Here is a 14,461-nt window from a genome sequence, read left to right as displayed (position 1 = left end):
GATTTTGGCCAAAAACTGATTATTTGTCTGGTTTCACAAAAGTCCTGATCTTTCAATTTTGTCGATTTTGGCCAAAAATCGATTATTTGGTTTCACAAAAGTCCCGACTTTTCAATATATGTGCATGCCACGTAGGCGCCACATAGGCAAATTGAAATCAAATTGAGAGTTGGCCACAATTGAAACCAAATAATCAGTTTTTGGTCAAAATCGACAAAATTGAAAGATCAGGACTTTTATGAAACTTTTATGAAAGATTTGGCTTTTTTACGACATTTGGCTATTAGGCTTTGATTTTATGGAATGAAAGGAACAGTTGCTGAGGTATGATTTTTTATGTTTGTTTGAGATATGAAACCGTTCTTACCTATCGTACCCACTTTTGGGTCTGGAAGAAGATCCATTCCCTACATGACCCACTACTCAGTGAATAATGGAGTGGGTTACGATTAAAATGATGGGAATTATGTTGGTTTTGGTGGGTGTCAGATGGGAATTAGTGCTTGAATATCTATAATTTCAAGATGAGTGTTTATCCCATGCAACCGTTGCGCCACGTCATTTTTACATCAAGCCAATGAGCATTTGCGATAGGGAATCTTTTAATTATTACTTATTTTTTTTATCATTCAATTTTCCACATGGCTAACGCATAATTGGTTTGTTGCACAAATGACATGGCGCAACGGTTGTTTGCAATAATTTTTCTTTCAAGATTCTTGACTATTTGAAAATCGTGAAACCTTTGTGAAGAAAAAAAAAGGAAAATACATTTAAAGTCTTTTAAATTTATGTATATTTATGAAAAATAAAAATAAAAATGTTAGAGTATTTTTATTTTCACACTTTTATTAATGGATAGTGAATTATATTTGCCATTTCTCATCCATGTAAGTGTATTATAGTCGTAATTTTGCTTAATACAGGGACCTAGATGTGACAAATTTTAGGACAAAAATCTTTCGAAAATTGATAAAATAGAGGGACTTTTGCATGCGTTTTGCCTTTAAATAATTGAATTGTTATTTTTGTAAGAAAAACACTACACGCTAATCGCTATGCTATACTATACATGTTAAAAACGGCACATGACTTGTTACTCTGCCTCCGTGGCAGAGTCTACAATGCTGTGTGCTATTAAAAAGGAAAAACAAAAAAGAGCATTGTGCCAATACAAATGGCATTTACAGCTGACTTTTTAATAATTGATATAATCTGCTTTCTAATCCCATTGACAGCAAAATAGAGTAAATAGCCAACCAGACAGTGGTTGTCCGTTTAACTATTCGATATTAAAATCAGTTTAAACTTTAAATAACATTTTACATATAGGCCAAATGTTGTAAAAAGAACAAATTTTTCATAAAAGTTTCACAAAAGTCCTCACCTTTCAATTTTGTCAATTTTGGCCAAAAACAAGTTATTTGGTTTCAGTTGTGGCCAACTCTCAATTTGATTTCAATTTGCCTATGTGGCGCCTATGTGACGCCTATGTGGCATGCCAAATATTGAAAGCTCGAGACTTTTGTAAAATCAAATAATCCATTTTTGGCCAAAATTGACAAAATTAAAAGGTCAGGACTTTTGTGAAACCAAATAATCAATTTTTGGCCAAAATTGACAAAATTGAAAGGTCAAGAATTTTGTGAAACTTTTATAAAAAATTTGGTCTTTTTATAACATTTGACCTTACAAATATGAATATAATTGTATTTTTAGGCATATCTCAAACTCTTTATATAATAGTTGAGAGAATATCTAATAGACTTCAAATAAGAAAGTGATTCATACTTAGTAGCGTTGTGTTTGAATACGAAATAGATTCCTTATTTAAAGAAAGTTTTATTCAGGAATATCATCCTGAATAAATTTATCTCTCTAAATAGGAGTTTGTATCTAATTAAAAGGCTAATAATTTACCTATGGCCCCTAACTTTTGAGGGTACGTGCACAAAACCCCCGATGTTTAAAAACGGACACAAAACCCTCTGATCTTTGTAGCGGCGCTCACAAAAAATTTCGGGTGGTTGGGTGGTTGATGTGGTGGTGGTTGGGTCGGTTGTTGGTTACTCTAATGGCGGAGATTAGATTGAGTTGATTTTTTTTGTCCTTTTCAAAATTAAATTAGGGGTATTTTGGTGCGCTTTGAATTTTTAAGGTATTTTGCTGACGTGGCAGCTAACATGGCGCCGTCAGTTTTTTCTAAAAGAATGTCAGTTGACCAAAAAAGACGGCGCCAAAGATATTTTCGTCATATTTGGGGTTTAGGGGGTTTTGAAAGCCCCGCCATAAAGATCAGGGGTTTTGTGCCCTTTTTTAAACATCAGGTGGTTTTGTGCACGTACCCTCAAAAGTCAGGGATTATGGGTGATTATTAGCCAATTAGAAAAGAGATCCCGTATATTTGGTCTTCTGAACATGATTCTTATAATTCTGGCGATACACTTATCGACACGCTTTTACCGAGTTCGGTCTTTCTGAAGATTCAAGTTCAAATTTAGCGAATCGCTAACTAATTTACTTTAAAACTAACCCAATTTAAGAATTAACACAAATTAACATTTTAATTCAACTATAATCATTAATCTAATTAACAAATTAAATAAACCTAACCTAATTATTTAATAATAAAAATAAAAATAAAAAACCTATTGATCAACGATGGATGACTAGCGGCAGCGAGGGGGAGACCAACGACAACAACTTAAAAAAATAACAAAAAATAAAATAATGAATATTAACCCGTACATCATTTTTAATCCTAAATACTTATGATAAACTGTTTTTAATTATAATTTATATTATTAAAATTAATTAAAGATACTTGTCGAGAACTGCGGCGACGACAGTGAAGAATGGTGGCTGTTGTGGACAGAGGAACATGTCGAAGGCGGTTGTTGCGGAGCAGAGGAGAAGACCGGAAAAAGAACGGCAAAAATTAATGATGAATGGTTAAAGAAACGACAAAGGAGGCCGGAAAATGGCGAAAGATTTATTTCTGAGAGAAAAAAGAATCTAATGAGGAAGAAGAAAGAGTCGAGTAAAATAGATTTTATTCAGCGACGATAAAACCTATATGTCGATTTGTGTAAGTGAAATGGTGCATTTCACTTACACACCAATTTAGCAACGAATAAAGAAATCCATCGCTAATTTTAGCGACGAATTTCCATATCCATCGCTAAAATGGATTAAGCGAAATGTTCACTTACACACCTGGATATGGAAATCCGTCGCTAAAATTAATGACAGATTTTCATATCCGTCATAGAAATGGACAAAAAAGGCGGCACAACTCCCGTCTCTAAATTGGAGGATTTCTTTTACCAATAAAATTATTTAAGCCACGAGAAGTGGCAAAAATTGCTACTTTAGCTTTTCGCACAAAAAGTAGTACACTCTAGGTGGCAGACTAAAGATTTAGGCAAAAAGAAGCAGACAGACAGATTAACTGTTCAAATACAAAATACTGGATGGATTCATAAAAAAATCCAAAACCGAATAGCAAAAACTCTTATTACAATTCTTAAAAATAAAAACTGCTTTAGAGTAGCAATTAAAAATAACCGCCTTGTTCGAAAAATTACATATGGCTATGGGCCGGGTCAGCCCATGAACCGGCCCGGAACCTATCAAACCCGGAATCAGACTAAAATCGGCCCGGAACCGTACAAAGGGCGGTTCCGAGCCGGTTCCATATTTGTTAACCGTGAACCGGCGGTTCCGGGTCGGAGCCGGCGGTTCAATGGTCGAACCCGTTGATAAAAAATATATATTATATATTTAAATATATATTTTATCTTTATCGTATAATATATTTACTTTTACAATAAAATATATGTTATTTTTGTTTTATTTAAATTTTTGGTTAATATTTTAATTTCTTTTTTTTTTAAATCTTTATTTTCTTATAATACTATCTCCGTGAGTTATTTTATTGTTAAATTATATTTTTTAGTAATTAAATTTTATTTTAATTTTTAATTTTTTTCTAAACCGTCCTAAACCGGGACCGAAACCGTCCAGTTCCGAACCGTCTCTTAGGAGGTTCCGGGCCGGTTCTACTTTTTCTTGAACCGTGACCCCGACGGTTTCGAATCGGAACCGCCGGGTTATGAACCGTGGCCACCTCTACGAAAAATCATTCCGAAAAACTCTGTCGTTCCTAAATTTTCATATTTTCCATACAACCAAATACCACAAGATCTCTCACAGTTCCCTATTGCGACGAGTAATAATCTGTCGCTAAATTTGTCGGTAAAAAATTCATTAGAGCTAAATTTTTTCGCTAATTAAGTGTTTTCTATTATTGTTGTATCTCTTTTCAATCAATGGTATTTGCAATTTTCCATTAATATTATCACGAGTTTTCCTCCGTACGCCAATTTAATCCTTTTGAATTCTATCAAGCTGGTCGCTAACTCTTCACCCGGACTTGAAAATTATCATCGTACGCTTCAATCTTTTATCAGTTTTCTATCTGTCCAAAACAATATCTACATATACAATAAAAAGACATGTACTCCCTCCGTCCCATTTAAGAAGTACCATTTGCTTTTACATATAATTAAGAAAACATTCGTTATCTTTATCTTTTCATGTTTTTTTATATTTTACTCCTATTAATGATGATGAAATTTTTCATAAAATCCTTTAAAATAAGTAAATGAAGGATAAAATAAGATATTCATTGGAAAAATATTATAAAAATGAAAATGAGACTTCTCAAATAGGACATCCCAAAATGAAATATGAGACTTCTTAAACTGGTTGGAGGGAGTAATTTTTTTAATTTAATTTATTAGTTCAATAAATTAAATTTTAGAATAATTTGATAATTAATAATAAAATAATTTAATAATTGTATCTTTTAGTGAATACTTCTTAGTTCTTACACAATAAACAAATTTGCTTACATTGAAAAAGGTTCAATAAGTTTGAGTTGCGCACCTTTCAATTATTGTTTTAGCTAATAACCCTAAAAAACAAGTTAGATTAAACATGAATTTAAAGAGTAGTGACCAATGAAATTACCGATATTTTATATTAAACTGATATCGTGCACATATATTTAATTTTTTGAATCATTACACTTTTTTTTATGAAAATTACACTTTATTATTTTATTGCAATGAATAAAACGTTTCTCAACATTCTCAATTTTGAAAATAATGCGTCCACCGCTGCAGTATTCAGAGTTATAAAAATGTCAAAAAGTTAAAGTCTGCTAATAAATACTCCATCCGTTCTTTTTTAGTTGCCCATTTAGCCAATTTTATTTGTCTACAAATAGTTGGCCATTTAGTAATTCTATGTGATATTAGCTACTTATCTTCCAAGTTTACCCATCTCTAATAAATGACCCTATGTTTTAATTTAAAAGGCATTTATTAACTAATAGGATTATATTAGTATTTTTCTTTATAAATTAAGACAAAAGAAGCACTATCTTGATATGTGCAATATTGGCTAAATGGACAAGTAAAAAAGAACGGAAGTAGTACCTATCATGCTGATATTATTAGATATGGTTGGTGAAACGCAACAGAAGAGTGAATACTTAAATAATTTTTTTAATTATTTAAAAACATCTAGTATTTTTTTAGTTAATAGTTCAATTTTTTTAAAATTATCTATTTTAATTTATTTTTTATTTTCAGTTATAGCTATTTAATTATTTTAATTGGAGTGGAAAAAAAAATTCAAATATGCGCTTCATATTATTTTATAGTGTTTTAATCTGGTTTTTTATTATTAAATCTTTCAAATATAAAATAATATGAATAATATTATTAGAATTTTTTTTTTATTTAAATAAATAACTATAATTAAAATTGAAAAATAAAATAAAATTGATAATTTTAAAATTTGGATCAAGGTTCATAAATAAAAAAATTCCTAAATTTAGAATGTTTTCAATGATTAACACACACACAGCCCCACCCACCCACCCACCCCCGTAGATACTCATCTCTGTGTCTCACATTCTCACATCTCTGCGTCTCAAAGAAAAAAGCAGAGGAAATTAATAGATTCACCAGAAGAACAAGAAAATGATGTCAGAGCCACTGTTGAGCAACCCAAAGCCAAAGGGTGGATTCAGGGCCTTGCCATTTATCGTAGGTAAATTCATGCATACTGCATGAATATGATAAATTCTTGTTGGGTTTTTAACATTTTTATTTGATAACATTTAAATCTCCTTTACAGCAATTTCAGCATTCGAAAAGGTGGCAAGTTTTGGGCTATTACCCAATATGATATTGTATTTGACAAGAGAGTATAGAATGGAAGCAGCTAAAGGAGCCAACATTATTTTTTTCTGGTCAGCTGCCACCGGTTTCATGCCAATTCTTGGAGCTTTTCTTGCTGATTCTTACGTCGGTCGATTTCCGATGATCGGTTTTGGATCTATAGCTACTCTTCTGGTATATATTTATATTTTTCGTGAATATATAGAATTCATAAACTGTCATATTTTTCATTCCGATACTTTTTGTCTACTAAAAGGAAATGTCAAAAGTAATAGTCAAGTAAGTAACCATTTTGTAAAGAAATTATAGTTCGATAACTATTTTATAACTTTTTGTAATTCGAATCTTCTAGTTAGCACTTGGATATAAACTACTCAAAAGATAAAATTATTAGACTAAACTGTCATTTTTTGAGTTAATTACATATAAAATCACCACTATGAGTGTAAATGAACCGAGCCGTTCGCGAGCAGCTCGGTGTTCGGCTCGATAAGAGCTCGGTTCATGTTCGTTCGTAATCTAAACGAACCGAGCTCGAACTTGATTTTATGTTCGTTTAGATAAACGAGCCGAACATGAATATAGTGGTGTTCGGCTCGTTTATGTTCGCGAACAGCTCGAATAAGAGTTCATGAACAAGCTCGTGAACGAGCTCGATTAAGAGTTTGTAAATAAGTTTGTGAACGAGCTCGTATCTAGTTCACAAACAAGCTCGTTTAGAAACTCGATTAGGTGTTCACGAACTAATTCATATTTAGATTAATTTGTATAATTATGTTTCTAATTTATTCAGCTCATATTCGTGAACGAGTTCGATTAGATTTTTGTAATTTATTCAGCTCATATTTGTGTTTGTTCGTTTAAAAGTCCGTGTTCGTTCGTTTATCCGCTAAACGAGCGGGCTCACGAACGAGCTCGTTTAGTACTTATCGAGCTCGTTCGTGAGCTCGTTTAGTACTTATCGAGCTCGTTCGTGAGCTCGTTCGTGAACTTGTTCGTTTACCGGCTAAATGAACGAACACGAGCTGAACAGAACCGAACATGAAAACTATAAAATTTAAACGGACCGAACATGAACACTCTGTTTAAAACTCGACTGAACTTGAACCGAATATGAACACCTTGTTCGCTAAACGAGCCGAACATGAACACTCCAACACTCGGCTCGGCTCGGTTCATTTACACCCCTAATCACCACCTTTACACGAATTCTAAAAAATAACACGACCTCTAAAACGTGTCAATTCAGTTCATCTCCTTTCACTTCTTTTCAAAAACAACATGAGCACGTCTTTAAATAAAATTTTGATGACTTGGACATGTCACGTCAGTAAAAACGCCACTACAAATGTGTCCATGTTATTTTTGAAAAAAAAAAAGTTGGTGCCCTGAATTGCTACATTTTAAAGGTCGTGTTATTTTTGCAATTTCGTATAAAGGTGGTGATTTTATTATGTAATTAACCCTTTTTTTTTTCAATTAGGAAAATATTTATTAATTTTAGACATATTCAAATACAGGGGACGATTTTGTTATGGTTAACGAGTATAATTCCAGAAGCAAGGCCATCCTCATCTTCTTGTATTCAACTCAGTGACAGTTGCGAATCTGCAACTACATTACAGCTTCTACTTCTATATTCATCACTGGGGCTCATGGCTATTGGAGCTGGTGGTGTAAGATCATCTTCTTTAGCTTTTGGTGCTGATCAGCTACGTATAGACAGCCAAGAATCCGACAATAACCTTAACAATGCAAGAACTTTGGAGAAATATTTCAGCTGGTACTACGTTATAATCTCCATTTCTGTAGTTGCTGCAATGACTTGTCTTGTGTATATTCAAGATGTAATAGGCTGGACGGTCGGTTTTGGTGTTCCTGTTGTGCTCATGATCATGTCTTCTCTTTCATTCTTATTGGCTTCTCCATTTTATGTCAAGTGTAGACCTCAGGCAAGCTTGTGTACTAGGTTTGCTCAAGTTTTTGTGGCTGCTTTTAACAAACGAAGTATCCCTTTGTCACCACAAGGCACTCATCAAGAATACTACTATGGCAGAAAGAGTGTAATGCTTGTTGCTCCAAGCGAAAAATTAAGGTATTTTCATGTCACATTAAAAATATTTAGGTAACCGTTTCTTATGATACCCAAAGCGTAGGTGAGTTGGTAAGCTGCTCTCATGAATTAAGTGAGGTCGCGGGTTCAAACTATACTCATTTATGCATCGTTTAAAACTTGGGTCAGAATTTGTCTCTCTCCTACACTACTCGAGTGAGGATTAATTTGAATGTGGAAGGTTTAAAGATAGCGTCTCATAGTTGACACACGTTCAGGAAACCGTATGGACTATTCCAAAAAAATATTTATCTACCAACAATTATGTGATCTTTAAATCTTGTCAATTTGGTATATCAATTTGTCGAACATTGTCAAACATACCAATAACTCATTCGGAGTTGAGGTGGCACAATATTATATATGTCATGTAGAATTAAATTTTATACACGTAGATGTGCAATATTGTGCCATATCAGCTACAAATGAGATGGATCAAACTAGTAAAGTTTAAAGATCATGGTATATATGGCAAATGAGCTAGCAGATAAAATCTGGAGTTTGAGCTCTAGTTACAGCCACTTATCAGAAATGAAAAACAATTTAAGCTGACATATTTTCTTATGATATCTCAGGTTTCTAAATAAAGCTTGCATTATTAGAAATCCGCAACAAGACCTGATGCCAGAAGGAAAAGCATCAGACCCATGGAACCTTTGTACAGTGGATCAAGTGGAAGAGCTAAAGGCACTAATCAGGATAATCCCATTATGGTCATCAGGAATGATATTGTCTATAAATCTAGTGCAAAGTTCTTTTCCAGTACTCCAAGCATCCACAATGGACAGACACATTACTTCAAATTTCGAAATTCCTGCAGGATCTTTTGGCGTTTTCATATTTTTATCACTAGTAATATGGGTTAGTCTCTACGACCGCGTAATTATCCCGTTAGGATCGAAATTAAGGGGCAAGCATATACGTCTCGGTCTGAAAAAAAGATTGGGAATTGGGATTCTTTTATCATCGTTATCAATGGCAGCTTTTGCAATTGTAGAAAAAGCTCGGAGAGAAAAAGCAATCGACCAAGGATTTTCAGATGACCCGAATGCAATTGTGGAAATATCAGCACTGTGGCTACTGCCATATCATGTTTTGTGTGGAGTAGGGGAGGCATTCAATGCAATTGGACAAAATGAATTCTACTACACTGAGTTGCCTAGAAGCATGGCAAGCATAAGTTCAACTTTTCTTGATATGGGAATGTCCATTGGAAACTTGTTGGCAAGTTTTCTAATGATTAGTACAGATAATTTGAGTAAGAGAGAAGGAGAAGAGAGTTGGGTTTCAAGCAACATTAATAAGGGACATTATGATTATTATTACTGGCTTCTTGCAAGTTTAAGCTTGCTTAATTTTGTATATTATCTAGCCTGTAGCAAGGTTTATGGTCCTTGTAAAGGAGAAAGGGATAATGCCTAGGATGATTTTAGAATAGGAGATGCCTACTAGCTCTCAAGGTCTAGATAGAATTTTGATGATATTTGTATGTATTCAATATTGGATCCATCAAAAAGTGCATATTGTTGGTGTACGAACAACTAGATTTATTTTTTATAGAAAGGAATTCTTTTCCTATATAAGAGATGTGTTGTATAGGAAATAATTGGTATTCGAATGTGAGAGATTGAAGGGGTAATCTAAAAAAAATAAAAATAAATCTAGTAAATTTTGTAGGAAAAACATATTCGAAGCACGTTGAATCAAGAACCGACCAATAGTTGCGCGAAAGATTGAAGAGAAATATAAATTTTACTGTCATCTTGGGCTCAAACTCGAGCTAACCGTTCAAGCCTGACTTGAAATGAATTAGCAAAACAGCCTATCTCGAAGACACTGTTGTCTCAACAAGCAACAACTCTTGCTCGAGCATGACCAGCTCTGGACCATTGTTGTCTCGACGAGACAACACTATCTCGTCCAGACATGATATAAAAATTAAGACAAGACATCATCAACTCAATTTTGGAGGTTGATGTCGTCTTTAAAGGATAAACTTCCTTTTTCTAAATTTTGTTTTCTTTTGAATTAAAGTTAATGTCATATCTAAAGTATAGCGTGAATAAATGTTGAAATAGAAGTATCCTACATTAGTAAAAATTGGTTTTAGGAATTTTTACAAAAATTAAAAGAAGAAAATTTAATTTTTTACCGTACAAAAAAATACTCTACTTCAAAATTACCGAATTTTCTTAAAAATAATTATAAAACTACCCGGAGTTACGCATGCACTTTAGCCACAAAAATACTGAAAACTTTTGTTCCTTTTCCTTTTAAACTGGTGATATGATAAAAAAAAAACAGCTTTGATTTTTGTTTTAATATGATTCTCATTGAGATTTGAACTTGAGAACTTTACAATTGGAGACGGTATCAATACCAATTGAGCTAGATACTCGTCTTTGCCAGCTACTTTAGTTTGTATTATAAAGAATGAAAGAACCATGCGCAAATCTAGAGCAATTGTCAATATGATGTAAAGCTTTTGGTCTTAGTCGATGGGGGCAATCGCCTGATAAATTCCACAACAACTGCCGCGGAATTCTTTGAAGCAAGAGACAAGAATGCGTCTTCAGGTATATGATTACTCTGTTCAGATTTGCCACCGCACAAAGCCCTGATAGAAATAAACGGTACCTTTTGCTGGTAACAAACCAATGCTACCGACGCAGATTCCATATCCATTGCGCTAACATGAAAGTTTTCGTATAAGAAGGTTTTATAGGCTTCATTCTCAAGGAAAATGTTTGCACTTGTTCCCCTTTCGACTGTCACCACTTTGGGAGTCTCGGATAAACATGTTGTGGGGTTTACGCAACGGTCTAATGGCACGTCCTGCAATAAATCAAACCCGAGAATATGTAAGATTGACGGTAAAATAATTTGAGTTAAGCGATAGCCAATCTTTGTAAGGAAAAGATATGATTATGTACCTTAAGATTTTTGGAAATTTCAAAATAAAGTGGATCAATAGGAACCCAAAAGGCATGTTGTCTTTGTTCAGGAACTCCATCTACTGGAAATACTTCTTCTGGCTGGTACCATACGTTGTTTAGCAAGTTATCTTTGTTTCCGTCGGTGTTGCTGGTGATTCCGTTGACATTTGCATTGTACTTGGCAATTTTGATATACCCAAATTGTCTTGTGTAGTCTCCGCTTGATTCTAGAGGAAGCTCGTCTTCAGGACCACTTCCATATTTCTGCCAATTCCAAAGACCGGTATGAGACCAGTATTTAGGAATGGTAACATCTCCACCGTTGAGCAAAGGGTTTATAGCTCCGGCGGTTCCATAGTGCACCACACCTTCTACGTTGAACAAACTCAGTAAAAGCTGTGTGGTTATTCCTGTATTTACCATGCCGAGCCCTGTCATTACTAGAATAACTCTTTTTCCAGCAATACTTCCAAACCTGAATCTCCTACCTGAATATAAGAGCATTGGTTAGCATTCAAATACTGAAGAAGTGAAGAAAGAAAGGGTTAATTATGCAATATTGAATTACCAGAAAAATCAATAACGAGAGTGCTAGCAGTGAAATTTGGCGAACGAAGAAGCGGGTTCATCTCAAACATATTAGGAATGACCAAACCAAGATAAGGCCCATTCATGTTTGCTCTATCGATCATTTTGAGCGTACGATGAGAAATTGCTCCGTAAGCTTGATGTTGTTTAAGAAAAAAGAATAGGGCAGAAATATAAATGACAAACAGTTTTAGAGCAGCCATTTTTATGAAGTTTTGATTGTAAGATACAGTACTAAGCTTCTTTCAAATTGACGAATATCATGCTTCCCACCCTTCACTTATATAGTCACTCCCATTTACGCACGTGACATCCAATTCTAAATACTGCTACTTTTTTAAAATCTCATTAGATTAAATCCTTTGCCCTCATGGCAGTATGGCTTTGAACATGGTCAGTTTCAAGCACAATTATTCCCTTATATAAATATACTATTAATTAGACATTCAAGCACGTGCGACTTTTCTTCTAGGTTTTTTTTTAATTATCTGCTATATAAAAGTAACTGCTATTTGTTTGATTAATAATTAACTATTATTTTATGATTACTTATAATCCAAAGCCATCCATCCAAGCAACTTCCTCCTAACTCCTAACTATTGCTGCATGCTCAGTTGCCTTTTTAGTTTCCAAGAACCATATAAGAAAAGGAAAAAAAAGATATACTTATTTTCTTTTTTAATCTATATATACATGTGAGTGTTATTTGTTTCACTAATTATATAAATTTCAGTTTTATGATTTTTTATAATCAAAGTTTATTTAATTTTTTATATTTAAAAGTTTTAAATTCTTAATTTTACGAAATTTATATTAACTTTGGCATTAAATTCAATTTTTTTTTTTAAAAAAAAACTATTAATTTTTTTTATCAATTTAGTATTTTAATCTCATCAAAAATAAATATTGAGAAAATTATATTTTCACAGTTATATATTATTTTTTAATAATTAGTTAACAATTATTTATAATGAAGATTTCTTTCTAACATTTTTTTGGTATATATTACCTAATACAATCGCATTAGTAATCAGTTAGTATTTGTTTAATTTATTTTAATTCGTAGTTCCATGCAAAACATATGTAATGGAAATTGTGGGTTTTAAATTTTCTAATAAAAGATGCCACATCCCATCCCATAGTGACAGCCATCCATCGTTACAATTGCTTCTCTAAGTGTACTGCAATCGCTTAGTGAGCACTGCAGCTCATGCGTTTTGTCATAATTCTGTATAATTAGTAATTACTCATATAAATTATACATATAAAATGTTTCATGTAATACTCAAATAAAAATAAATTTTCATAATAGTCTCATAAGTTCATAAATATTAGATACATGTCTAGTTTACTATTTTTAGAAGATTTAAATATTTTTAAGTATCTTTTGGTGGATATTCCATTACAAGACGGGACTTTCACTTGGCAAAGTTTGCAGTTAAAATCTTGCATTTACAAATGCTTAATCTCGGCTATGATATGTACCCTTTGGCGTGAAAAAACCGTATTGCCAAAGATGCCTAATCTCAGCTATGACAAATACGGTCTGAAAGTCCGTTTCCTTGTCGGCGATGCCTAAAGGCTAGCTAGACCATTGTTCCCATCTGTTTCAAATCACCATGTAGCTTTGACTGGGGTCCTAAACGCTTCCGTTCTTTGATTGTTTGGTGGAATCATGGTGGTTCTGGTAATTTTATCACTCACTCTTGGTTTTGAATTGGTACCTGATACACGTGTTATATATATATATTCTTTTTTTTAATGCGTTTAATATTGGTTAATTTTGATTTATTATGCTTGAAAGGGTCACTACAAGAAATACTAGAATTAGCAGCAAACATTTTTACTGCTAATAGTGCTTAAATTGTTACTATTAATATATAGCAACAAAAAAATTGTGGCATGTTGCTGCTAATAAAACGTTGCCTTAAGTAATTGGTAACAAAATTTGCTGTAAAATGCTGCTATAACTTAACTAATAGCAGCAGCAACTTTCAAAATTAATGCTGCAAAATATTTTTTAGCAGCAGAAAAAAATTAGCTGCAAAAGAATTTGTAGCCAAATACAGAATTCCTTGTAGTGGGTAAGGATTTTGTAGAAAAATCATATTTGAAGCACTTGAATCAAGAACCGACCAATAGAGCGGAAGATTGAAGAAATATATAAAATTTTACGGTCGTTTTGGGCTCAACTCGTGCTAACCTCTCAAGCTCGAGTTGAGATGATCAATTAGCAAAATAGCCTTTTGAAGACACTAGCTGTCTCGACAAGCAACAACTCTTGCTCGAGCATGACCACCGCTGTCTCGACGAGACAAGGCTATCTCGTCCAGATATGATAAGAACATTAAGACAAGACGACATTAACTCAATTTGTGATGTCGTCTTTAAAAAGGTAAATTTCCTTTCGCTAAATTTTGTTTTCTTTTGCATTAAAGACAATGTCATATCTAAAGTGTAGCGTGAATAAAATGTTGAAGTAGGAGTATTCTACATTGGTATGGGTGCGAATAGACTTATGTTTATATATAGTTGGACCTTTCCATTTATGCCTAATTACTTAAAAACCA

At 33.2% G+C, this 14,461-nt stretch overlaps 2 protein-coding genes across 2 annotated transcripts; one reads left to right on the top strand and one right to left on the bottom strand.

The window, feature by feature from the left end:
- The first annotated feature begins 5,977 nt into the window (after positions 1 to 5,977).
- Positions 5,978 to 9,908, top strand: LOC126681513 (protein NRT1/ PTR FAMILY 1.2-like). The gene is made up of 4 exons (XM_050377058.1): positions 5,978 to 6,123; positions 6,211 to 6,428; positions 7,775 to 8,349; positions 8,943 to 9,908. Exons 1-4 carry the CDS (start codon positions 6,054 to 6,056, stop codon positions 9,787 to 9,789), a joined length of 1,710 nt encoding a protein of 569 aa, XP_050233015.1. The 5' UTR covers positions 5,978 to 6,053; the 3' UTR covers positions 9,790 to 9,908.
- Positions 9,909 to 10,669: 761 nt separating this feature from the next.
- Positions 10,670 to 12,160, bottom strand: LOC126665190 (bark storage protein A-like). The gene is made up of 3 exons (XM_050357913.2): positions 11,872 to 12,160; positions 11,301 to 11,791; positions 10,670 to 11,202 (listed from the first exon to the last, which is right to left on the bottom strand). The coding sequence occupies exons 1-3, from the start codon at positions 12,092 to 12,094 to the stop codon at positions 10,834 to 10,836; spliced, it is 1,083 nt and encodes a 360-aa protein (XP_050213870.1). The 5' UTR covers positions 12,095 to 12,160; the 3' UTR covers positions 10,670 to 10,833.
- Between the last annotated feature and the right edge of the window lie 2,301 nt (positions 12,161 to 14,461).

Source organism: Mercurialis annua, linkage group LG1-X (genome assembly GCF_937616625.2).
Source record: "Mercurialis annua linkage group LG1-X, ddMerAnnu1.2, whole genome shotgun sequence".
Classification (NCBI taxonomy): domain Eukaryota; kingdom Viridiplantae; phylum Streptophyta; class Magnoliopsida; order Malpighiales; family Euphorbiaceae; genus Mercurialis; species Mercurialis annua.
This window is presented reverse-complemented; position numbering and strand designations above follow the sequence as displayed.